This window comes from Vombatus ursinus, unplaced genomic scaffold, assembly GCF_900497805.2.
Source record: "Vombatus ursinus unplaced genomic scaffold, bare-nosed wombat genome assembly UNPS02015106.1, whole genome shotgun sequence".
Classification (NCBI taxonomy): domain Eukaryota; kingdom Metazoa; phylum Chordata; class Mammalia; order Diprotodontia; family Vombatidae; genus Vombatus; species Vombatus ursinus.
This window is the reverse complement of record NW_020954884.1, coordinates 229,566-256,666: the sequence shown is the minus strand read 5'-3', so window position 1 is coordinate 256,666 and position 27,101 is coordinate 229,566. Positions and strand designations below refer to the sequence as shown.

The 27,101-nt window shown below is 37.1% G+C and overlaps 1 protein-coding gene across 3 annotated transcripts in view; it reads right to left on the bottom strand.

Annotated features, from left to right (window-relative positions):
• Positions 1-27,101, bottom strand: part of RANBP3L (RAN binding protein 3 like) — a 63,839-nt gene that overhangs the window by 24,449 nt on the left and 12,289 nt on the right. For 2 of the 3 annotated variants that reach the window (XM_027846267.1, XM_027846269.1), the window contains exons 2-12: positions 17,591-17,649; positions 16,952-16,988; positions 16,341-16,412; positions 15,787-15,861; positions 8,951-9,022; positions 8,215-8,360; positions 5,809-5,909; positions 4,422-4,506; positions 2,476-2,578; positions 1,747-1,871; positions 382-502 (exon numbers count right to left, since the gene is read on the bottom strand). In XM_027846267.1, the coding sequence (XP_027702068.1) occupies positions 382-502; positions 1,747-1,871; positions 2,476-2,578; positions 4,422-4,506; positions 5,809-5,909; positions 8,215-8,360; positions 8,951-9,022; positions 15,787-15,861; positions 16,341-16,412; positions 16,952-16,988; positions 17,591-17,649 (996 nt within the window). The remainder of the gene's footprint in view (positions 1-381; positions 503-1,746; positions 1,872-2,475; positions 2,579-4,421; positions 4,507-5,808; positions 5,910-8,214; positions 8,361-8,950; positions 9,023-15,786; positions 15,862-16,340; positions 16,413-16,951; positions 16,989-17,590; positions 17,650-27,101) is intronic. The other variant, XM_027846268.1, reaches the window with a different exon arrangement.

Here is a 27,101-nt window from a genome sequence, read left to right as displayed (position 1 = left end):
GGCTATGTGAAGCTGAGCAAGTCACTTGATTCTTATTTGCTTCAGTTTCCTCACCTGTAAAATGGGAATAATTATAAGACCTACCTCCCAGGGTTGTTGTGGGGATCAAATGAAATAATATTTGTAAAGCACTTTGTAAACCTTAAAGTGCTTACATAAATGATAGCTATTACTGCTGTTATTATTACAATATACTATTCACACAAATTCTGTTTATGCAAACCTTTCAGAAATGCTTCTCACATAAAGTGAGATCTACGTATATTAAAACTTGGATCCCTAAGAAATGTATCAGCCTCTGTTTCTGAGTTATATATGTCTGAAATCCTATTTACCCAGAGAAACATGATTTAGTTAACAAATAAAATTAGTTTTCCTTACTCAGCCTTGACTGCAGCATTCCAGAGTTATTGTTGGCTGTGTCATTAAGTCTCAAAGTTCCTCTGCCCCTTTCAGTCCAAGATTGTGTCATCTTTTTAAATATAAAGAGTTTGCAGTTGATCTAAATGAAAAATAAAAACAAAGACAACTTGTTATATAGGTAAATTTGTTCTGAATCAGGTATCTTCTATAGACCCACTTTCAAATGACCTCAATGCTATGAAGGATAGGGATCTATGATAATCAGAAATGAAATTTAAGATGTCCTATAATAATGAACATATGATATATCTTAAGAGTAGCCCAACCACTCCAAACTACTGTTTGAACTAAATAGCACAAGGTCATGGAGAAGGAAGAAGAGAAGAAAGGGAAAGGAGGGAGTCCTGGGAGAAGCAGACTTTGGGGTTTGAAAACATTTGCATGATTACTTTAATTTTTATTTCCTATCATTGGATTGAGTCATTAAACTTGTGATGCAAATCTGCATAAACAATATACAAATTAAAGCACTTTACATGGCTCAGTATATGCAGATGAGGGAAATTTTGATTTGGACAAAATGTCAAACAAACTCACTCAGCTGAAAGAACTTTGACAAAGTAAAAAAACCAAAAACAACTAACAGTGGAGAAAGTGCCAGGAGTCAGAAAGCCAAGTTCATATTTGATCTCAGGCATTTACTAAATGTTTGACCTTGGACAAGTCACTTAAACTCTGTTTGCCTCAGTTTCCTCATCTACAAAATTAGGATAATTAATGGCATCTACCTTCTGAGGTCATGGTAAGCAACAAATGAGGTAATAATTGTAAAGTGCTCAGCACAGTGCCTAGCATATAGTAAGGATTACATAAATGTATACTATTATTATATTAAAAATTACTATAATTGTCAATACTATTGTAATACTGTTATAATATTGTTATTGATTCCTATATTCCTTATCTTGGATGTAGGTCATCTTTTCAATATAGCATTTCATAAATATTGTGAAATGCAGATATATTTCTTTCAGAACTGTTTAATTACAGCATTGATTATAAAAAAGTCACCACTGGGTTTTTTGTTTGATTTTTGTTTTTTGGCCCTAAATCTTAGGTCAATCAAATCACTGATACAGTTGAGTATGTGAGAGGTAGGACCTATTGTAATACAGCATGCTAGGGTATCTTTTTCCAATAGAAACTAATTGTGAACAAGTCCTTTTCCCTTAAGAGGCAAAAATCCAAGTAAAATAGTGGTTCAGTCTAGTTCAAAGTCAATATTAATTCACAAGCTTTTTCCAGGAAAGATACTGCTGTCCTTCATCTTCAAAGATGACCCTTTCTGATGGTTATCAGCCATAGGGATGTTGACAAACTCACCTTTAATACATTACGTTCTTCTTCCTCTCCTGTTATAACTTCAATTTTCTCCAGTATACATTTTGGTGATGGCTTGGAGGAGAATGCAGCTGCTGATTCCTTTAGAGTTGTGTTTTTACAAGAGCCTATTCCCACAAGAAAATGAAATTAAATAATCTTCACACTGTGGTTATTTGCCATTCTTAGATCTTCTTTGTTGATATAAATTAATATAAGTATTGTTTTGGCCATCAATAACCTGTTTCCAAAACAATCTTGCTGCTACTAATTAAGCTCAAAGACTAGTTGAGTTTCTAAATAAAATCTTCTTACATGACAATTCAAACAAGTTAAAATTTTATGACATTTAACAATCCAAAAGGGTTAAATATTAATTTTATTTATTTGCATATATACATTATTTTAAAATACTTTTTAATCATATATGTGTTATCTGTATATTAAATTATATCTAATTTGATTCTAAAATATGAGCTACTCTTCTTTTTTTTTTTAGGCAATTGGGGTTAAGTGATTTGCCCAGGGTCACACAGCTAGTAAGTGTCAAGTGTTTGGTCTGAGGCCAGATTTGAACTCAGGTTCAAACCTGACTTCAGGGCCGGTGATCTATCCACTGCACCACCTAGCTGCCCAAATATGAGTTACTCTTAACAATACCCATGCATACGTGATCTCACCATAGACAAAATGTAGGAGAGAAAATGAAAAGCTTAGAAGCGGAATTCTTACTTGTCCATGAAAAGTGGAAGGGAAAAGACACAGAGGAAGTAAATGGCTTTTCCTTATTGTACAGATCCTTTTCTTGGTGAAGCTCAGTGGGTTTTTGTGGACTCTAGAAAACAAGATGCATTCTTTAATACTGTCCTTCATTTACACTAACAAAAGGTTTTGTTTTTACACATACACACACACACAGATGTGTGTGTGCAACAATTTCTTTTTAATCAAATTAGCTTTTTCCTGATCAGTACCAGATAATGAAATAGTTATATGAATACCATTCCTAGTTAGTAACGTTTATTAAACACTTTGTACCCTTGATCCCGTCTCCTACAGTCTCCTCTGGGAGCTCTCCCCTACAACCATTCCTTATTTCTCTCATTTACCACCTCTTCTTGTTTACTTGCCCTTTCCTCAATGCCTACAAATATGTGCAGGACTTCTCCATCTTTCATAAAACAAAAACCTCTCCACTTGACCTTGCCACCCACTTAAAATTCCATTCTTTATCTCTTCTCCCTTTAACAACCAAAATCTTTGCAAGCATCACCTACACTCTTGTGTCTCTTTCCCACTCTCTCCTTCACTTGTCAACTCCTTTCAATCTAACTGCCAATTTCTCCCCTGAAACTACTTTTTCTAAAGTTATCAACAATCACTTAACCCCTGTCCCATTTCTATATTTTTGATCTTCATCCCAGGAATGGATTCTTTCTTCCTTTTCTATCTTTAAAAGTTCCTCTCTTCCTTTCTAGGACCAATTTAGGTACCATTTCCTCTAGGAAGCTTCCTCTGAGTTCATGCCTAGGTGAAAGATATCTTTTTTCACTTAAATTTCTCTTGTAGCTTGAACCTCATACCTCTGTATTCATTTTTACTTTTCCTCGTATTGTTGTATCCACATCTGCCTTGTTGTTGCTCTACAGTATCTTACACTCAATATATCAAGGCTCTGTGACTTTATAGGTGCCAAGAGTCCCTCCACCTTGTTCTTATTGTTGTTGTTCAGTCATTCAGTCACATCCAACTCTTCATGACCCCATAGATCATAGTTTGCCAATATTGTACATGGGGTTTTCTTGGCAAAGACACAGAGTGGTCTGCCATTTCCTTTGCTAGGTCCCTCCACCTATCCAGTATGTAACTAAGAACTTATTTTTTGAGAGTTGCTAAAGGCTTAAACAGGTTAAGTGACTTGTCCCTGGTCCCATAGCTAAGGTAAGGTCTCGCACATAGCTGGTGTTTAATAAATTCTTGTAAAATTTAATGCGAAACCTTAAACCTTAATAGATTAAACATTGACTTAGTTATCAGAGCTTCATGATTTCCAGCACAGTACCTTGTACAAGTGGGTACTTAATAAAATTGGAATTATCAATCACTAATTCAATTTTTTTGAGTTTATGCCCCAGGAGTAAGTCACTCAAAAGTACTGCACCTATGTTTTCTATCCCCTGACATTTCAATGGTAATTATAATGGTTTTCATTGCTGTACTTCAACAGAACATTGTTTTGTGAAGATTCATTAACAAATGATTAAAAAGCAGTTTGCTGATGTTCAGTGCCATTGAAATATGCTAAATAACAATTCTATTACCAATTGAGCATATCTAAGTGTCTTTAGTCCTGCTGAGATTTACCTCCCCCCACCAAAATTGTGCCTTGATTAACATATGCCAAAGCACTTATATAACAGTATTGCAAATGTAATATACTGTAATTATGCAGCTCCTTTCCTTTGAGGTTTCCAAGCTATTATCCTAATAACTAGAACATGCTTCCCATGAGGTTCCTTTTGTTCAAAGGGGAAAAAAAGCTTATCATTTCATCCAAGAGAGCTAAAGAAAAGCATATTAGAATTTAACTATTGTTTTGATGATGTTGCTATTAGAAGCACTAAAATGAAAATTTTCTTATAAGTGATAATTGAATTCTTTGATAATTGAAATCTTACCAAAACTCTCTCATTCATGTTTTCTCCAAAAATGAAATTGGAACTATGGTTTTGTAATGAATGTCTGTCTTCATTTGGTTGACTTCTGAGGAAAGAAAGAATTTTTGAAGTATTATTTTTCAAAATGTGATGATATCAGCCATTCCAAATACATGTATATATTTTTAAAAAAGATGAAAAGACTGGATGACAATACAAATTAAAACTGAAAAAATCTATGTTACAAATTCAAAACACAATATAGTTAATATTGGATGATAGGTGATAATGGAAAGGTGACAAAAAGCAAAACTGTTGTGGATATTTTGAAGCCTCTCACCTCTTTAGTCTCTCTTCCCTATTTAGCTCTTTCTCCATTTCCACCCCCAGGAAGCCAGCACTGTTTCCTACAAAGTCTACCTAAATCTAAAGCAAAGAGCTCTGATAAGTCAATAATGCTTCACAGAAAATTTGCCTAATATCTTACCCCTAGGAGGAACATTAAAAAAAAAAAAAACCTGCAGAGATAGGGAGCCAAAAGGATTAAATTTCTGAAAATAGAATTTCAGCACCTGGGTCAGTGGAAATTTTTGAGTTGGGGTGAGTGGAGGGAAGGAAAGATATCACCAGCCTCTTCAAACCATACCTGTAGATACTAACAATAATCCACATTCATATAGCAGAAGGTTTTCTTACAACATTATGAAGTAGATAGCACAAATATTATCCCCATTTTACAGATGAGGAAATAGTGACTTGCCCATGTTCACATAAGTACAAGAATGGTACTCATAATAGCTCATGCTTATACAACACTTGAAAGTTTACAGAGCACTTTACACATAATATCTCATTTGGTTCTAATTACCTGTGAGATGTGTGATTAAAATATGATCCTATCTTATAAATGAGAAATCTCAGAGAGGTTAAGTGAGTTGTGCCTGGTCACACAGCTAGATCTAGGTCTCCTAACATAGCAGACCTATAGTTCAATGAAATATCTAGCTTGATTTTCTCTGCCTTGACGTCAAACAGTTCATCAGATAATACAGATAAAAATTACTGTGTTTTCTTTCCCATCTTCTTTCCTTTGTCAGAGTCTTGTGGAAGTAAAGCAATAACAAGAAAGTAGGAAAGAAAAAAAAAGATGGATTATCCAATAACTTGGATAATCCACTCCAAAATATATCAAAGTGTCAGTATTTTTTTGGTAGTTCAAAGTTCATCAAGAATCATTTCAGAAGCATGTGAAATAGACATGCATACACACAGATATAATGTAGTAATCTTAACAATCTATCTTTGTAATCTCAATTCTTTTTTCATGAAAAGTTAAAAAATAAGGGAAATTAGAGCAAAAACACCAGAAATTACTATTTAAATTGCTCTCCCTCCTTTATTAACTCACCTTATTGGGGTAAGACTTAAAAGATGTGAGCTAGTACATTTGACTAAGGGGTGAGTACTTGCTGAATTTTCACTCTGCATGTGAGGATTCTCTTCAGAAAGCTGAAAGAAAAAAATGCAATTCAGAAAAAAAAGATCATGTTAACTCTGCTTCTCAGAAAGTGAACTAGATACTAACCAGAATTTTACTGTTTTAAACCTTTTAACTAATCAATTTTTGCTTGCTTTGTGATCAAGTGTGGCCCAAAATTTCATATACCCTAGTCAATTAGCTGGGGAAATGATTGAAAGTTAAAGGAACCTCTTTGACTTTTAATTTTTAAACTAGTTAACAGAAGTTAATTTCTATGCCTGGATCAGTGATGTCACATGTCTAGACTGTAAGGCCAACACCATTATTTCTGAAAAAAAGCATGAATGAATGAATCCATGAAAAAAGCATTTATTAAGCACTTATTATATATAAAGTACACTGCTAAGTGTTGAGGATACAAATAGACAAGCAAGAGAGTTTTCGCTTTCAGAGAGCTCACAATCTAATGCGGGTGACAGCACATTTAAGAGGCTTTAACTGTGTGAGATGATGAGGCCCCATGTTTTTAAGGGTGCAAAGCAGAATGTAAAGTATCTTCTTTAGTGTCATTTCTACTGATAAAACTCACTGGTTTTTCATGTAAAACTATCTGATGGTGTCAAGGATGGTGGTTAGAACTTTCTTTTCTGAGTCTTCAGTAGCTGTGGGTAGATTTCATCTCCACATCTTCCTGAGATTGCTTCCCAAGATGAGGGCTGTGGGTATGGGACCTGTGGTCTGGGTGGTGTTACCACTCCCAGGGTTCTTGGTTTTACATATCCATTGATGGAAGTTGTTCACAAGTTTGTCTTGTTGAGGAAGGTAGGTCCTCCATAGCGATTGCTCCCCTCCGTGATGAGTGCAGGACCTGCACTGGAGGTAGGACTGGTAGTCAGAGGGGCAAGTCTAATCCCAAAGCTCTTGGGTAGAGGTCCTGGGCTGTCTTTATTGGGGTCTGAGGTGGTCGTTTTGGTGGCAGCGGTGGTTTATCCAGTGTGCCATGTGCAACCTCCTATATTTCCCTCAGGTTCCCTTTCTGCTTTGGCGAAGTTGACTTGCCTGCCCTATAGCATCAACATTGGCAGCACCATTGTCTTTATCTAAATTGGTCAGAAACCAATCTTCAGCTTTACTAGAAACCTTTTTACTCTTTTAACTAGTTAATCGTAATGTGTAAATATACATATGTAGATATATTTATATATTATCACTAAAATTTGAGCTGAAAGGCTCTGTAAGTCACTAAATTCAACACCCACCCCTACCTTCCCTCATTTCTCAAAGAACCTGAAGTCCAGATGGATCAAGTGATTTGCCCAAAGTCCAAAGCTAGCACTATGTCAGAACCAGGATTAATACCAAGTTAACTAAATTTTCATTGAATAAATAAAATTGACTGTTTTTGTTTTGGTGCTAACACCTTCATAGTGTTGCTCTCCTTGAATGAATGAAAACTTGATTATTAAGTGCTTATTATATGTAAAGCATATAATGAGGTGTGAGAAGGAAATAAACCAATCCTCAACAGTTAAATGGAAATAGACTTCTTGACTAGGGTCAAACCTCCAACAGGGCCCTTTCCTACCTTTTTAGTTTTCTTACACCTTACTATGTTTCTAGAACTCTGAGATCTAGCACACATCACTCTTGTCTCCCAGCTGTGCATTTCCTTTCATTGTCCCCCCAGGCTTAGAATGCTGTCCTTCCTTACCTCTGCCTCTTAGTTTGCTTCAAGTCCCAGCTAAAATTTCACCTTTTACAAGATGTCTTCCCTTGAATGCTAGTATTTCCCTCTGAGATTATTTGAAATTTTCCCATATATTTTTTGTTTGTATATAGTTGTTTCAATATTGTTTTACCTTTTAAAAACTAGGACTGTCTTTTGCCTTTCTTTGTATCCCAGAACTTAGCACAGTACCTGGCACGTAGTAAGTAAGTAATAGATGCTTGTAGATTCAATGTGGGCTCAGAGAGCCCAAAGGCAAAACTGTAAGGTAAGCAGAATTATCTTCCAAAACCCATTCCCAGGAGCATACTGTCTCCACCTTCTTAAGGTTCAACCCATCCCAGCTGTGACATTTTATTACTGGAACTCCTTGCTTTGATATTCCCTTACTTCATTTCATCATCGCTTCAAAGCTCTCCCTGGGTGATAATGAGTGGGGAAGGGACAAACTAAACCTTCTTATCATACAAACTAGCTAATGTAGTTCCAATAGAAACAGATAACATTATTTGGACACAATTAAGATATCCACAGAAAGACCCCTGTAGTGATTCAATGTAATTCAACTTGATATACATTTATTATCTTACAGAAGTTATTTTTCTTACCTCATTTTTTGATTTTTCACTGGTCTTGTAAAATTCCATGGCCTTGGCATGCTCAAATGCATTTCTTTCTACACATCTCTGAGATTGAGGTGGTTGCAAAATGGCAGGTCTTAGAATGCGACATTGTTGACTACGCTCCCAAGGGCCTTAATAACACAGAAGGATAAGTATAGTTTTGAAACAAAATGTGCCCACCAATTTGGGGGCCAGTAAAAGGCAAGGTTTCTCCAGGAAAGGAAGGGTTGAAACAACCACATTTAATCCTGATTCACTCCTTTCTTTGTCCTATCTAGAAGTCAAAATAAGACAAAATAAAAAATACCCCCAGTATGAAGGGCTAGCAATTTACTCCAGGACAAGTACACCATACTCATCTAATACTTGACAACAAGGGAAGGATCTGAATCAGCAAGAATTGTCTTTGACTCTGGTTTCCTAAGATATAGTCAATGAAAACCTTCAAAGCATGTTAAGCTATAATGGTGACTACACAAAAAGGGGCGAGAGGTAGGGGACAGAGCTTAGAAATAGGAAGATCTATGTTTAAGTTCCACTTCTGACCCACACTAGCAGAGTGACCAAGGCAAAGTCATTTACCCTTTTAGTTTCCCAGGTGACTCTCTAAAACTATAAGTTATAGTCTTGCAGGAATAAAGATATTTGACATGAGAGAGTTCCTCTATGTTGATGAACTTATAAATTCCAACCAAATAATAAAACCAAAGTGACTACATACCTTTTTCTGTCCTGGCCGTGTCAACATTCCATTGTGAAGCAGTTGTGGTCATGAAAACATTATTTTTCTTAACTGTAAAATAAATATTTAAAGCACTTTTAAATTTCTTTGATGACTTAAACAAAACAAAGAAATACAATCTATTACACATATAACCTTTAACCGTGTGTTATGGTTCAGTTATTTTTTCAGTTGTGTTTGACTCTCATTCGGGGTTTTCTTGGCAAAGATATTGGGGTGGTTTGCCATTTCCTTCTCCAGCTCATTTTACAGATCAGGAAACTGAGGCAAATAGGGTTAAATGACTTGCCCACACGGCTAGTAAATGTCTGAGGCCAGATTTTAACTCATGAAGATGAATCTTCCTGACTCCAGGGCCAGGACTCTATCCACTTCACCATCTAGCTGCCCTAACCTTTAACCACACCATCACCCCAATAAACACACATTCACAGCTACTTATGTTTTTTAGCCCCAGGGAAAAAAACACTAGATTTGGAGTCAGAAGATGGGTTGAAAATTTAGCTCTGCCACAAATGAGCTGTGTGTCATTTCCCTTTTCTAGACCTCATTTCCTCAGCTATGAGACAAAGAATGAGGTTGGACTATGATCTCTAAGGAGGCCTCTAAGTCTAGATCTGTAAGTAAGACTATGCCCTGAAAATAAATTTCCATCGGCAATATATTGGGCAGGTTGGTGTGGTGGAAAGAATACCAGATCTGGAGTCAGTGGATATCAAGCTTTGAATCCTGCCTCTGACATTTAACTGGGTAACCATTTAAATTCTCTGAAATTCAGCTTCTTCATCTGTAATATAAAGTGATGGGTAATAATAGATACCACTTACATAGACATTTAAAGTTTGCAAAGCTTGCAAATGTCATCTTATTTCATCCTCACACCAACACTTGGAGATAGGTGTAATTATTATGCACATTATACAGATGAGGAAATTGAGACAAGAATATTTAAATAACTTTTCGACTGTTACACAAAGAGTATCTGAGGCCAGATCTAACACTCTATCCGTGCTACTATCTATTGCTTCTAATGCTTTTAAGTATCCACCATAAATTGTGAGGAGCAAGAGATTATGTACGTAAAACACTCTGTAAACCTTCACGTATTATATTGTTGTTCAGTAGTTTCAGTTGAATTTGACTCTATGTAACCCCATTTGGGGTTTTCTTGGCAAAGATACTGAAGTGGTTTGCCATTTCCTTCTCCAGCTCATTTGACAGATGAGGAAACTGAAGCAACCAGGGTTAAGTGACTTTCCCAGGGTCACACAGCTAGTAAAATATCTGAAGCCAGATTTTAACTCAGGAAGAAGAGTTATCCTAACTGCAGGCAGACACTGTCCACCTAGTTGCCTCAATGTGATATATATCTATATATACATATATATAGATATATATGTGTATGTGTTATATTATATATACATATATGTATGTATATATGTATAGATATGTATAATTATATAATTATATATGTATGTAATATATGTATAATTAGCCACTTTCTTTGTAACTCTTTTAGATTTCCATTTATTTTATGTTCCCCTCCCCTTAGAAGATAAACTACTTGAGAACAGATTGTTTCTTTTTTGTTTGATTATTTTTATATTTTTGTCACTTAGCAAAGTGCTTATTGATCTCCATCTTTAACAGTAGTCATTTTATATACTGTTTCTGCTTGCTTTTCTTCGTTATTTTATATAAGTCTTCATAAAAGTCTCCATATCCATTATTTTAATGGCATCATAACATTCTCTTACATCGATTATTTAAAACATTTTTTTGTCTGTGAAAATATGATTTGCTTGCTAGTTTCTACACTCTGGGGAGGGTCTAGCTGTCCTGTGGTAAACTCACCAATAGATGTCGCTATTGGCATTGAAAAAACAAATAGGCAGGCTGACTTTGTTGCTTAGGTTAGTTTCTGTCATTTTGTTCCTAAGTGAGATAAAGCTAAAAAGTTGGTGGATAATTGCAATTACAGGCTCTTGTTGGGGAGAGGAGAGAGAAGAAATAATATACTAAAGAAAATCTTAGATTATGAGGGGTCTGGTCTGAATGGACAACTAAGTCTCTAACATTGTGAATAGCAAGACCATTTATGTAGCACTGTTAAGTGAATGATCAATTAATCCACAGAAATTGATGTTTCTTTTTACGTTATCATATACTGGCAATTCTCTAGGCCTGGAATACTCCCCCTCCTTCTCTCCACCTCCTGTCTTCTTCCCCAGTTTCCTTCAAGTCCCAGTCAAAATCCTACCTTCTATAAGAAATCTTTCCTGATGCCTTCCAATAACAGTGCCTTTCCCTGACTGATTATCCATTTTATCCTATATAGGTAGCTTGTTTATACATTGGTGTTTCATGATGTGTCCTCTATTGGAGAGTTAGCTCCTTAAGATCAGGGACTGTCTTTTTTTTTCTTAGTATCCAGAAAGCCAGGCTCATAGTAGGTGCTTAATACATGCTAATTGATTGACTGACAATACTTTGATGAATCTACAATCTCATTGATAACAAATAGAACTCATGTTATGTGGAACATGGATTAGAGAGGGGAAAAAAACATGAGTCAGAGAGACCAATGAGAAGGCTATTTCAGTAGTCTGGATGAGGTAATAATGGATTAGGGTGGGTGACTGGGTAGAGAAAAGGGGACAGATGGGAGAGATGTAGGAGTTTGTCAACTGGTTAGGTATGTAGGGTGAAGAAGAATGAGGAATTGTGGATGACTCTGAGGTTGTAAATCTGGGTAACTAAAAGAATGGTGGCACCCTCAACCAAAGTAAGAAAATTAGGAAGAGGGGTGAGGTTTTTTTTTGGGGGGGAGGAATACTGAGTTTTGAATCCCTACTTTTCTTCTAAAATTCCATTCAAATACCACCTCTTCATTAAGCCTGTCCTGAGTCCTTTCAGATGTTAGTGCTGTCACCTCCCTTAAAAATCACTTTGTATATATTCTGTACACACACATATATACGGTTTCTCCCAAGTGAAAGTAAGCTCCTTGAAGGCAGGGACTAAATTTGATTTTTGTCTTTGTATTCCCACCACCAAGCATAGTACCTGGCATATAGTAGATAAATGTTTATTTGCTCACTTAATAGTAACAATAACTGTCATTTACATAGTATTTTTAAGATTTACAAAGTGCTTTGCATGCATTATCTCATTGGGTCTCCACAATAACTCTGTGATGTACATGCAAGTATTATCCTTATTTTACAGATAAGGGAATTGAGAAACTGAAGATCAAACAGATTAAATGACTTGCTCTTGTTCACACAGCTGCTAAGTGTTAGAGACTCAGTTTGGGGCCAGATCTCCCAATTCCAAGAGTAGCATGCTATCTACAATATCAGGTTGTTCTAAGAGGTGTTAAAAGATGGACTCTTTCCACTAGAGCAAAATGCATGCAGACCTTCTCATGTTTTTCAGTTCTTGGTGGCACAGAAGAATGCTGGAGTCAGAAGACCCAAGTTCAAATCCCACTTTAGACTCTTACTAGTTGTGAGACCTTGGGTAAGTCGTTTAACCTCTGTTTACCTTAATTTCCTCAACTATAAAATGGGCATAATATTAGCACCTACCTCCCAGGGTTGTTTTGTTTTGCTTTTAGGCAATCAAGGTTATATGACTTGCCCTGGGTCACATAGCTAGCATGTGTTTAAGGCTGGATTTGAACTCAGGTCCTCCTGACTCTAACACTAGTACTCTATTCATTGCACCACCTAGCTGGCCCTCAGGGTTGTTGTGAGGAACAAATGAGATTATATTTATGAAGTACTTAACACAGTGTCTGACCCATAGTAGACACTATATAAATGCTTATTCTCTCCCCTCCCTCTCTTCTTTCCTTCCATAAATCTCCTACAGATGATCTAACACACCAGAGGCTTTCAGATTCTATTATTACACTTCAAAAATATTAGAACTCTTCAATTCTTCAAAAAATATGTAAGGTGGGTTATTTTCTGTTATTTTTAATAGAGCTCCACATGTGAAACGCGCAAGCAATATCAAGCAGCCTGTAGGCCAGTGGTTCTTAAAGTTGTGACCTCAGGACCTCTTTAAGCACTTAAAAATTTGTGAGGACCCCAAAGAGCTTCTGTTTATGTGGGTTATATCTAACGATCCCATATTAGAAATTAAAACTGATAAAATTTTAAAATATTTATTAATTCATTTAAAATAATAAGCTCATTATGTGTTAGCATAAATAACATATTTTGATGAAAAATAAGTGAGAAGAGTAGCTTTTACATATTTTTGCAAATCTATGTAATGTCTGGCTTAATAGAAGACAACAAGATTCTTGTATCTCCTTCTGCATTCAATTTGTTTAGATATGTTGTTTTGATTGAAGTATATAAAGAAAATCCATCCTCATATAACTATGGAGTTGGAAAAGGGAGGAGGATTTTAATAGTCAAATAACATTCAGTATTATTATGAGAATAATTTTGATCTTGTTGACCCACTGAAAGGGTTTACTGACCACACCTTGAGTATTCCTGCTGTAGGCATTTCACAAATATTAATGGAAAAACATGGAATTGATTTGAATTATGGAAGAAAATATGAACTGAGTTCTCTAAGTATAAGCAAGCTTACTTGAATGGAGGGTGGGAAGAGATTCACTATCAGTTTGCTTTGACAGTGTTAGTTCCTCCAATTTAAGGTTTAGATAAATAGCTCTTACTGAGCTAATACTGAGTCTATATAGATATGAGCATACCCACTTTCTGTAGTTCATTCCTCCTAAGAGGTTAAAAATTCTCTTCTTAGTACAACAAAAAGAAAAACTACTACTAGTACTACTACCATTACCAGTAATACTAGTACTACTACTACTACTAGTCGTGTACTACTAGAATACTAACATCAACTTTTCCCCTAGTGCTAATAATCTTTTCTAATGTTTGTACTTTGCCAATCACATAGTAGGCAGTATAGGGTTGTAGAGGGTGTATGATCTGGAATCAAGAAAAACCTGTTACATAAATCTTCATTCTAATATTTACTTACTAGATACGAGTCTGGGCAAATCATTTATGCTCTTTGAGCTTCAGTTTCCCTGTATGTGAAACAGAAATAATATTTGTACTATCTACATTACAGTGTTGTTACAAGGATGAAAGGAGATAACGTGAATTACTTTGTAAACTTTGAGTTATTACTTAGATTAATATCCCTTTAGGTAGGAAAAATTCTGTCTCATTGGTACCTAGCATATTATTTGTGATCAGTAGTACCAATAGGGTCATGAAGAATAGGGATTTCATTTGTTTTACTGCATTTATAGTTCCTAGTGTTGATTCACTCATATTTTTAAAACAGGGCACATGCTTTTTCTTATTTGGTAAGGTTGGTTTTTGTAGTGTGTATCATATAGAGCAGACTATATTTTAATTAGGGAAGCTAGGTGGAGCAGTGGTGGATAGAGTGCTGGTCCTAGTGTCAAGAAGACTCATCTTCATGAATTCAAATCTGGCCTCAGACTCTTTAGCTCTATGTGACCCTGGGTAAGTCACTTAACTCTGTTTGCCTCAGTTTCTTCATCTGTAAAATGAGCTGGAGAAGGAAACAGCAAACCGATTCTAGTATCTCTGCCAAGAAAACCCCAAATGGAGTCACAGAGTCAAATGTCACTGAAAAATGACTAAACATAAAAAAATCTTATAAGGAATACAGTTGCCATTACTATTTGACAGTAGTGAAATCTTAGGATCTAATGACTCTGAGATCATAGATTTGGACCTAGAAGGGACCTCCGAGGCTTAGTCCAACTCTCTCATTTTACAGATGAGAAAACTGAGGCCTTGGAGGTTAAATAACTTGCCCAAGGTCCCTAAATGAAACACCAGATCTTAGGAAAACAGCAGACCTAGAATTTGAATCCATAAAGTACTAATTTAAATACAATTATCGACACCTCAATAGTATATTCTATTTTAAATATTTTTAGCCATCTATTGTGTGTAAGGTACTATGCTAGTCCCTGAAGACATGAAGTAAAAAATGAAATGGTCCCTATACTCAAAGAGCTAATATTCTACTGGGGGAGGGCGGTCGAGGGAAGGATGTTTCATATAGTATGATTCAATTTGGTACTGGTTCAATTCAAAAGTCATTTATTAAGTGTCTATTATCCCCAGGAATAGATGTGGATACAAAAACAAAAGGATGAGTAAATTCAAGGTAATTGAAAGCAGAATGAGAATGTTTAACACTTAGGGGAACCAGGAAAAGTATCTGAGCCTGAACCATGAAGGAAGTTAGGGATCTCTCTAGGTGATGGTTAAAGGGAGAAAGCATTCCAGGCTTGACAGAAACTCTGTGTGAAAGGATATGGAATGCAGACAAACCATTTTAATGCAACAATTCAACATTGATTCAGAATAAATGGAAGAGTGCTGTTTGAGTAAGTGAAAAATCCCAGATTGCAGTATATTATATAAGTAATTATATAAGTTTAATTATTGTTGGGTAATGCACATATCATCAATTAACAAGTGGGTACTAATAAGTAAAATACATTTATATTACATAAAACTGCAGCATAAATACAAAAGTCCTTAACAAATTGTAGATTTTTGTTAAAAATGATATAATTTGATTAAATTAGTACAGTCTGAATTCACAAAGCTTTACTGTGTATAACATTTTAATTTGACTTTTATTTAATTTGACAGGTAAAGTCACAAAAATATTTAAAATACATTACTAGGTGAAAATGAAGAAGTGAGAGACATTTTTCACAATGCTTGCTATTCAGGTTAGAATCTCGGGTTAGAAACCTCAAAAGCTATTACCTGGCTGGGAGGGGGGAAATGTAGGAAGGATAGTGAAGGAAGATGATCTCATTCGTTTTTGGGAGGGTGCTGACTCTGAAAAGATATTTCAAAATAAATTAATTGGCATATTGTGAGGTTTTTTAGGGGAAAATATATTTCAAGCAGTTAAGAAACTATAGCAAGAAAATGAAAACACTTCTTTTGAAGTTATTGACAGCTCAGTAGTTAATAAAATTCTTAGAATAAAATGTCATTACTAAATGGTCAACTTTAAATGAAGCTATTCTAACTGAAAGTTTTCTATTTTTTTTTCTCACTTAATGTGAACTGAAAGAGGTGGGGGAAAATCAGTGTCGAATATTGCATATACTGTGAAACTCAGTTGATATATTGGTTAATTTTGCTGAACAACTATTTTCTCTTTTTTATGCTTGATTGTGAGGCATGGCTTCCTGGGAAAGGGAGACAGAGGGATGGGTTTATAAGGAAACATGATGTAAAAAGAAAAGATAGCAATCAGAACCAAAACACTGTTTGGAAAGAAAGTGCACTAGTAGAAGTAAAGACCCTACCTTGCTTGGTATCTGCCGTGTGGAAAGTGAAAGATGAAGATCGAGCACGCTTTCTTGAAGAGCCGGGGAGTCCTGGGAGAAATGCAATGTGAAGTAGTAAACTCAGTGAAACTTTCCTTTATAAAATTATGGCTTAGATACCAAGCATCATCTGTTTTATAAACATAGTTCAACAGTACTGTTGCTCAAGATACTTGAGGTATAATTTTAAACAGTGTAACACTGATGGCAACAGCTGGGGCATTATAAACTACAGGCACATCAAGTATGGCTACAGAATATTCATTGTGAAATCGTTTCAGCTTCATCAAAAAACAACATGATGAACTCGAAGGGAAAGGGGACAGATATCTCTGCAGGTAGTGCATTCACGACGCAGTATGGGAATAGCATTATAAAGTTGGCAGAGTCTCATATCTGCCATCTTTTCATGTACAAATGCACAGGGAAAAGAATATGATGTCAACTTTAAACACAAATGACAACACCAGAGATGCATAATTCATAAATAGGAAATAATTTGTTATTAATATGATAGAAGTGCACCAACATATTATATTTGTTCCTTTTGTATTGAGATTGTTTTAGAAGTCCAGGATATAACTTATTACCATGTTCTACTTTGTCAATAGTGTCTTCAGCTGGTCTCTGGAAAGAAACAAAGATGCCTGTGAGGTCTGGATTTTGCTTTTTCTGCTTCAGATGTGAATCTTTTCACTAAGTGGGAGAATCCCCCAAAGACAGGTACATACAGTTTAAAGTAAAGGATTAAGACAAAGCAGCTCTTTGCCCTCTTCCCCATCGCCCCCAGTTACATGAGTGACAAGTCTACAAGGTTAGGAGTTTGCGTACAGGTTTTATGCCTCCTGGATTAATTATCCAAAGAAGGACCCCACCTCCCCCCAAAAGAACAACCAAACAACAACAATAGCAAAATAGGATCATTCCTTGTTAATAACAGTGTTTCTCAAAGTAGATGATGAGTGTGATATTCAGAAAGAGGATAGCATTAAGCACCCTTTGAAATCACTGAGATGTATGTAAGAATCTTTTATCTCAGTTTAAAGGACAGTACTGAAGACATGAAGAACAAATCTAGAAATAAGTAGTACCTCTTAGCAAGAGTTTCTTAAGCAGATTTCTTAGGTAGGGAAATATACCAGCAGAGAAGGAAGGGAGATGTTGAAAGGGAAGAAAACGATGGAGAGAGAAGAGGGAGAAAGAAGGAAAATATTTTATCAAGAGTTTACCTTAGAAGTCTGATCTCTGTTTTCAAAAACAAATACTGGCTGAGCAATAACATTTTTTTCTGGAAAATAAAAAGAATATTTAAAAAATTATACAAAATCCAAACTCTTCTTAACTGAAAACATTTAAAGAAATATTTGCATAAAATTCTCTCTATTTTCTCTCCCCTCAAAAAAGACCTCCAAAATTGTGGAATGTTAGAGCAGAAGATAAGGAAAACTAAAGTTTAGAGAGGTACAATGACTGGCCTTAATTGTCATCTGTCTAATTAGTGACAGAGTCAGCAATGAAACCCAAGTGTCTGCTGCCTGTTTTGCTAATGATCATAAAGTTACTTGTGTAATCAAGTCACATAGGACCTCTCACAGCCTCCATTTCCACAAGTGTAAAAGGGGCTATTAATAATATTTGCACTGCTCTCCTCCTCACAGAGTGGTAAAAGGACCAAAGTGGGGGTAAAGTGTGATTTCCCCAAGCAATTTTTATGTAAAACACTATAAAAACAGGATCTATTATTATTCCTTCACAATTTTATTGATAAGGCAACATGCTGTGTACAAAGTCTCAAATCTTCTCTACACTCCATTCCCCATTAATTTACAATACTATTTTTTTGTTTGATTGTTTCTATATATTAGACAGTTTCCCCTCATGTATTATTTGAGAAGCCACTCCTGATCAAACCTGGTCACTCCTGGGAGAGCTAATAGGAATTTCATTTGAATATATCTGGGAAATGTGAACCCCAGGGGCTGGTTGGAGTTTCAGGGGATTTGTAGAAGCTGAGGGTGTGTTCATGATCCTGTCCTCTGGCCAGGCAGGAAACGGAGGGATCTGGAGGGAGGAGCGCATGCCCAAGTTGAAACTAAAGCAAGAACCCAGCAGGAGGGGTGGCGCCACAGAGGCTTCCAGTTCCAGCCTGGAGGCACCAGTTTGGCATAACCCCAAGGGCCCTGGGCAAGGCAGCCCTGCCCAAGCTGCCCAGTGAGGGGGAAAGACAGTCACCCCGTTCTCCTGGACTGGATGGAACCAGGCAGGTCCAGCCTCAGGCAGAGCTGCTCAAGATGAGGTGTTGGCTAAAGTGGAACTGAGTGACTACTCCTGCAGAGGTGCCCTTGTTGCCAAATGGGTCACCTCTAATTGCTGCCAGGACTGGAATAATCTGCTCTGGCTATAGGCCTGGCATTTTCTCCTCCCTCCGTTTCCTCCCCACAATTTCTCATTTCTCTGCCTTTGTTTCTCTTCTTTCTTCAATCTTCTTTACTTTTCCTTATGTCCCATTTTTTCCTTTCAGTATAGATTTAGAACTATAAGGGAGGAGAGGTTATCCAGGAAACTAAGTCCCAGAGAAGTTTAAATAATTTGCTCAAGATTGCACACGTAGTAAGTGACACAGCCTGAATCAGAGCCTGGGTTCACTGATTCTAAATATTCTGCTGGTTCTCCTTCACCCCTCTAGTCTTAACCTGGGGGGAGGTCTCTAATTTTTTTTAATATTTTGATAACTTTCCACATAAGTGGTTTCCTTTGTAATCCTGGGTATTTTACTTCATGCATTTAAAAACATTATTCTGAAGAGTCCATAGGATTCACCAGACTACCAAAGGGGTCCATAAGAGAAAAAAAAAAGGTAAGAACCCCTGCTGTAGTGTTTAATACTCTATCCCCCTTTTTCCCCCCCTGGGTAGAGTTAGCCAGTGGAAAACTAAAAGCTGTGGCTGAGAATGCTTTGGGGTGGGGGTAATGTCATAGTCCCTCAAGATTTTCTCCCCTTTCTTCTCTTTTGTCTTTCATTTTCTTGTTCTTGTCTCCATTTTCCTTTCTTTTTTTGTCTTACACTATTTCCATCTTTCTTTCTCACCGCCATATGTCCTTTTTCTTTGCAAATATTGGAAAACTCTCAGTCTGGTGATCACCGAGCTGTGTGCTGGTATTTCCAGAATTCGTTAAAGACCAGTGTACTGTAATGGTGAGCATCACTGTTTTGGGGGGATATGTTTTAAGGAGAGGATAGTGGAGATCACATTGGGGCCTATCAATAGTTTCTTAACTTTGATAGTCTAGACTAGTTGGGATACATAAAGGATGTTCCAAAATGGTCAGAGAGTTAATGAGAAATTAGTGAATGCTTCAAACAGATCAAATATCATAGTTGGAGTTAATACAGAGTTAAGTCAAGGACCACAATGAAAACTTTGGAAGAAATGTCTAGTTATAATATCAAAAATATTGATTTTTTATAGTGAACTTGAGGATTTTTTCCTAAGGCTGTTGATTTCCTCTCTCATTTCATAAATCAATTTTATATTTCAGTGTTATATTTAAAATCTAATTTATAATTGTGGGTGGGTTGTGGGGTTTTTTTTTGAGAGCAGGAAGAAATTTATTGAAAATATAATAGCTTGAGGGCCTTTAAATACTAGGAGCAGAGCTCATCTTATATTTCTTTGAAGTAACTATGATATTTATTTCCAGCAAAAACCTAGTCTGAGAGGAGGATTACGTCAAGTGAATTTGTCACGGTTCCATGATCAGCTAGTAGAGATTTAGAACATAAGCCTTCTTGTCTTTGTACGTGAGTGTACATACACATGCTGAGTGAAATTATTATTTTGAGCCAATAGATGACTCCCATATAGTCTCTGGCATTCCAATATCAGGCAACTCCTGAAGGGAGTTCTAGTATCAGATATTCTCACTTGCTCAGTAAAACTATGAAAGAGATGCTTGTTTTAGAGAAGCAAAGGGACAAACTATTTCTGGGGTTCTTCATAGTGAAAGAAGGGACACTTAAGGGAGTCTGGTGTTAAAGGCTGCCCATGGCCCCATTGAGGAACTACATCCTTAAGTGGCAAAACAGCAAATATACCCCAGAAACTATAATCTTTAATTCAGTCTACATGTTGAATACCAATTCTCATCACCATCTGAAACTATTTAGTGGTCTTTTAGAGTGATCAAAAGAAATCAATTCAGAAGTAAATGTCTAAGCTCCTTTATTTCTCACACTTCCTTCTCTCCTCTTTTCCTTTATGAGGTAAGGTGAGAAGAGACTAATACAATTCCTTATATGGAAGACACTGGGGCTCTTGTAAGACATGATGACACGTAATGGAAGTGCCTGGCTCCTCAATTTGGGGCATATACTGACATTCTCTGATTGGTTCTGGTCTATTATCTACTTGGTAAGGCAACAAACTATTGATTAGGGTATGTGGAAAAAGCACTAGTTAACTAGGATCTTCCCCTCAGTTGGTCTCTCTCCTGCCCAGCTGCAGTTTGGTTGAGACAGCAATTTATGTAAGGGGAGAGGCTCTGGGCTCTTCCTATCTGAGGCTGACACACACCTCATGAAATAGGCCTCTCTGCTCTTTCCCTCTTTGCATTTGTTCAATTTTGTTTTAGGTGAAGGAGATTGGAGACGGCTATGACTTTATGAGCTACCAGAGTCTGGGAGCTAGAGCCCCAAGTGACTTGCTTGACCTAGCTCCAGAGTAGCACAAAGGCAGAATCATTCATCCTTTGGCCATGCTGCATTTGGAAGTGAACTTGGGGGTGGGGAGAGGGACCGTGCAATGTAGAAACTGGGCTAACTTGGAGCCCTCTTTCCCCAGGGACTAAGGCAATATAGAGGAGAGTGTGCCCCTGAGTACCCAAGTTGGGTCCAAACTCAGTCAAAAGGCTGCACCTAAGGACCTAGAAGGCCATATGTGACCTTGAAGCCGCAGGTTCCCCAGCCCTGGCCTAGCCTTTTTTATGCCTAATCATGAATCCAAAATCAGGAATTCAACCAGAGCGGTAGTATTAAAACTATATGTAGGTCACAGCAAAAGTAGGTGTGGCCATGGCCATTGGATAAGACCAAGAGCTGGACTAAACTAAGTTTGGATTTGTTAAAAAATCTGTCCATGGGGTTTCTCAAATCCCACCTCTTCCTAGAAGTCCTTTTAGGACCATTTTGGTCTGATAAGACTAAATTAACCTTCATTTATCTGCTGTCTTCTGTTCACTATAGCTTCTTGTTGTTTCTCCTTGTTCTATGACATCAGGAAGGTGTTCATGTAAACTTCTTGAGGGCATCTCTCTTTCATTGTCTTTCATCTCTCTCACAGAATCAAACAATGTGGTGAGTTTAAGACTAAATGTTCAATAATTACTTATTCATTGATTGAATCTGAACCATTTAGGACAGGGGGATAAGAGCTCCTTATTCTAAGGGCATTGGCCAGACACTAAGGTCTGGGATTAACCAGAACAACGTGGGGCACATCCCAATCTCCCCAAGAAAGTAAATAATAGGGCTTGTCTCCAACACAATTTCTGCACCAAATAGAAATCTTCTGTTGGCATTCAAAGCTCTTTGCAATCTGGTCCCTCCTACCTCTTCAGTTTTCTTATACTTAACTCCTCTTTTTCTGCTCTATGGTCTGGGACCCACAGACCCTGATTTCCTCGCTATTTCTCACACAGGACACCTCCCCACTTTGCATGTTCACTGACTGTCCCCCATGCCTAAAATACTCTTCCTCCTCACCTCCATCTCCTGGCTTCCTTCAACTATTAGCTAAAATCCCACTTTCTACAAGAAACTTTTCCTGACCCCCTTCATACTAGTATCTTCCCTCTAAGGATTACCTCCTTATCTTTTATCTATCTTTTCTGTTCATAGTTGTTTACCTGTTGTTTTTCCCATTAGACTATGAGCTCCCTGATAACAGGGACTGTCTTTTGCTTTTCTTTATGACTCTAGTGCTTAGCACAATGCCTGCCACATGATGGGTATTATATAATTGCTAGCAGATGCTGCTACTGCTACTATGGTTGAGGCCATCACCATTCTTCTAGTCACCCAGGTTTACAATCTCAATATCATTCTCAACTTTTCACTGTCTCTTATTCCACATATTCAATTAGTTGCCAAAAGCTTGTCATCTTTAGCTCCATAATATCTCTAGTATCTGTCCCCTTCTCCATGTTCACACAATCCCCAACCTAGTGTTCAAATCTCTGGCCTAGACTATTAAAAAAAAGCCTCCCCATTGGTCTTCCTGACTCATGAGTCTTCTTTTTCCAATCCATCTCCTCCATATAGCTGTCAAAACGATCTTCCTAAGTCACAAATCAGACCACGTCCCTCCCTTACACAATAACTCCAGTGGCTCTCTTTTCCAATTTTGCCTCACCCATATTGGCTATGTGATCCTGGGCAAGTTACTTAACCTTATAGTCCTCTAGGCAACTTGCTAAGACTATAAATTTTGAGAAAATACCTATCTGCATTGGTAGAAGGAACTCTCTCACCTGGAATTTTCTTCTATGAATGAAATCTCAGGATCTATCTCCTTTATCTTTTTCTTTTAAAATGTCTATTTTTAAGTTTTTACATAATGTAAAAAATTATTAGTGGAACAGTACATAATAGTAAGAGCCAACATTCATATAGCACTTGAAGGATTGCAAAATGCTTTACAAAAATTATCTTATTTTATCCTTATAACCCTGGGAGGTAGGTGCTAGTAGTATCATCCTCATTTTACTGATGAGGAAACTGAAACAGACAGAAGTTAAGAAACTTGCCTAGGGTCACACAGCTTGTAAGCATCTGAGGTTGTACTTGAATTCAGGTCTTCCGAACTCCAGGTCCAGCACTCTGTCACTGTGCAATCTAATTGCCATCAAACCCTCCCCATACCTTTAAGGGAAATGAACTTTTTGAGATCAGGAAGCCCATATCATAGTGCCAGGCACTCTATTCATATATCTATATATAATTCATATATCTATATATAATTCATATATATATAATTGGCACTCTATACATGCTTGCTGAATTGAGCCTTTGATTTTTATTTCTTCAATTCAATTATAATCCTCCATCCTTTTCTTGATTTCTTACATATATGTATATAGAAAAATACATACATATATATAATACAAGTATATACACATATATGAGAAGACTTTTGAAAGTCCCTTGGATAGCAAGGTGATCAAATCAGTCAATACTTAAAGAAATTAATTCAGATTATTTACTGGAAGGGGAAATACTGAAGCTGAAGCTTAAATACTTTGTCCACATAATGAGAAGATGGGACTCATTGGAAAAGACCTTGATATTGGGCAAGATTGAAGGCAAAAGGAAAAGGACAGCAGAGGATGAGATGGATGGATAGTGTCATGGAAACAACAAACATGAACTTGGACAGGCTTTGAGACATGGTGGAGAACAGAAGAGTCTGGTGTGCGATAGTCCATGGAGTTAGGCAGAGTTGGACAGGATTAAATGACTGAACAACAAAACAACAAAAATGTGTATGTATGTGTGTGGGTGTGTATATATATATATGTGTGTGTGTGTGTGTGTGTGTATACAGTTATATATTTTATATTCACATATTTTAAATATATTATACTTACATTCATATAAGCATATATTATGTAATAACATGTAAATAATTTATCTATCTATATATATATATATGTGCGTATATATACACATATTTCCTTTCATTCGGTTTGAGGAAGAAAAAAGGAAAGAGTACGAAGCACAAGAAGAAGAGATGATAATGAGATAACCCAGGTATTCTTAGGGTTTGTTCTAAAAGGCAGTAAGTGAGATCTGCAAAAGCTAGGGACATTTCAAAGGGAGGCATGAGGTACGATAAATCTCATCTGGTAAGAATCTACTTTAATCCACTTTGCTGTTCACTAGAATACATGAGCTATGGCTCGAGTTAACAGTGCCACAAGGAGCAATGATTGTATAGTCGTCTGGTAGGGGTAAGAAAGGACACTAAAGCAGGGTGACAGAAGGGGTCAAAATTGAAGGAACAGAAGAAAGTACAGCATTGGGATAAGCATGTCTCCCATGATGGGGTGGTGAGAAGACAGAACCTGATTTTTGGTCTATGAGGGAGCTAATGGCCTTGCTGTTCAAGTGTATTACTCACATACACAGAGCAGGCAGCCTGCTCTCTTCACTTAGTTTTGAAATCAAGGAAACAGATGATATAAAAGGCAACACTGTAAGGATCAAGCTTTCCCAAACATCTTGCTTTCTTGATCACCTTTAATTTCACGATTTTAGCTTAAAAAAGAAAGAGTGGGTACATATAAATCTCATTGTACCTTTTTTTCTTCCTGAGACAAATTTCTTGTAACCTCTTCCAAAATGACCTATCCCTTTGAATCTGGAAAGTTGCCTTTTCGGGCAAACTAAAAGAAACATAGTAGTTTATATAAAAACCATTTCATGAGCTTGGAATATGAAGCTGGAAAATGTGAAGCTATAAACGTCTATTTTATTTGAAGAGTTTCTAAAGTAATAATAAAAAAAAAAAGTCCTAGTGCTCTCTGCTTGGGGATAAGGGACCATGGAATTCACACCATGCTTTTTTTCAGTATGGTGTCAAACATATTAAAAGACTGGACAAAATGCCTTATACTCTTTTCAAAAAAATGAAATTAAAATCCGCACGTCAAACTTTCAAACATATATTTCCAGAAAGAACAAGTCGTAATACTTGGGGGTGGGAGGGCGGGGTGAGACTGAGGGGTGGATAGGGGGAGGAGAGGGAGAAGGACTCTCTATACCAAATTCATGAAGTAACCACAAGCATGAGGTATCCTCCACCTCAAGTTCTTAACCATATACGGAGGAGCTATGGAAATATGCAAACAGGATGGCATAAATCACAAATTAGCAACCAGCCTATAAAATATTTCCATATAGAAATAGCTCACAGTAAGTCCCACAGAGTAACATTCTTTAAGGTAACATGACACTCTTGGTTTATGTTTTTATGCAAGCCTGTATACTAGCTCAAAGACGTCATTCCTAAAAGTCCCCACACAACCAGGAGGCCAGTAGTAAAGAGGCCGTTTATTGAGGGCAGTTTACAAGGGTGGTTTCCAGGCCAACTCTTAAAGGGACTTTAATGCAACTTCAGACCCAGGAGAGAGGGGATCTGAGGGACTTATTCCAATGACCTGGGAGGTATGTCCTATGCTTATTTTCTTGCCTCAGATGTACTATTGGGTGCACTATTCAATTAAACAAACGTCTATTAGACATCTACTATATGCAACATGACTAGCAGTATGGCAGGCTATCCTTGAGAGGCCAAATCCTTCCTCTGACAGCTACTGACTGCATAGCCCTGAGCACGTCACAACCTCTCAGTGCTGTCAGATAAATTTCTCAGACTATACATTGCAGAAAAGTGGCCCATCTGTATGGGTAGAGGGGGTTATCCTCACCAAGAACTCCCTATGGCAGTCACAGGTCTGGACCAAAAAAAACTGTGTCAGGTATTGTGTTAGACACAGAGGACACAAGCTGAAAAATGACAAAGTCTTTCTCTTTAAGAGACTTACAATTTAATAGGACAATATAATACATGCATTAAAAAAGTGAAAGGTAAAATGGGTTAAGGCAAAAGAGAAACCCCCCAAAAGTTCAATAAGGGAATTTAAGGAATAGGATCTTTCAAGGGCGAGTCAGGGGAGAAAGTACAGAAAGAATTTTGGGGAGGCAGCACCAAAACTGAGCCTTAAAAGAAGAGCGTAAGACAACTCCAAAAGACTCACAATGGAAAATGTTATCCACAAAACTCAAAATCTTATGGAAGTGAATGCTAAAAACTAAAAATAAATAAATAAATAGTTCAGTTTAAAAAAAGGAAAGTATTTGGGAGTCATAAGGCCTAGATTAAAATTCTGCCTTTAACAGTATGACCTTGGGTAACTCACAGTGCCTGGCACATGATTCACAGCTTAATAAAGTTTATTGATTTGGCAATCAAAAAAAAAAAAGAAGAGAAGAATTTCAACTGGCAGAGATGAGGAAGGAGGGCACACCAGTCATGAGAGATAGCCTGGATGATGGTGGGAGAATTCAGGACGAGATCTGGAACAGCTAGGAGTTCAGTCTCAAATGGAATGTAGAGTATTGAAAGGGAGTAGTATGTAATAAGGATGGAAAGGAAGGTGGTTGTGAGAATGTAGAAGCCTTCCTTCTTACTTCCTCTTCTTGGAGCCCCCAGATTCCCTCAAAGCATAGCTCAAGTACTTTCTCCTGCTAGAGGCCTTTCCTGATTCTCCCAGTTGTTAGTGCCCTAGCCCCAATCCATCCTCTGTAGCTATCCCATATCTCTCTTCCCTTTCATGACTAAAACTCCTTGAGAAAGCTGTCTATAACCAATGACTCCACTTCCTTTCTTTTCATGTTATTCTTGGCCCTGTAGTTCAGCTTCCAACCTTAGCATCCAAATGAAATGGCTCTAAGGTTGCCTATGATCTCTTAACTGCCAGATCTAAACACCTTCTTCTCAACCACCATACTCTTTGACCTCTCCCACAGCCTTTGACAGAGTTGATCTCTTCTCTTTGATTTTCTCTTCTCTCCAGGTTTTTGTGATACTGTTGTCTGTTGATTCCCTCATTGTCCATCTGGTCACTTCTTCTCAATCTCCTCAATTCATTCTCCAGTCAAATTATCTCTGTGTGGACGTC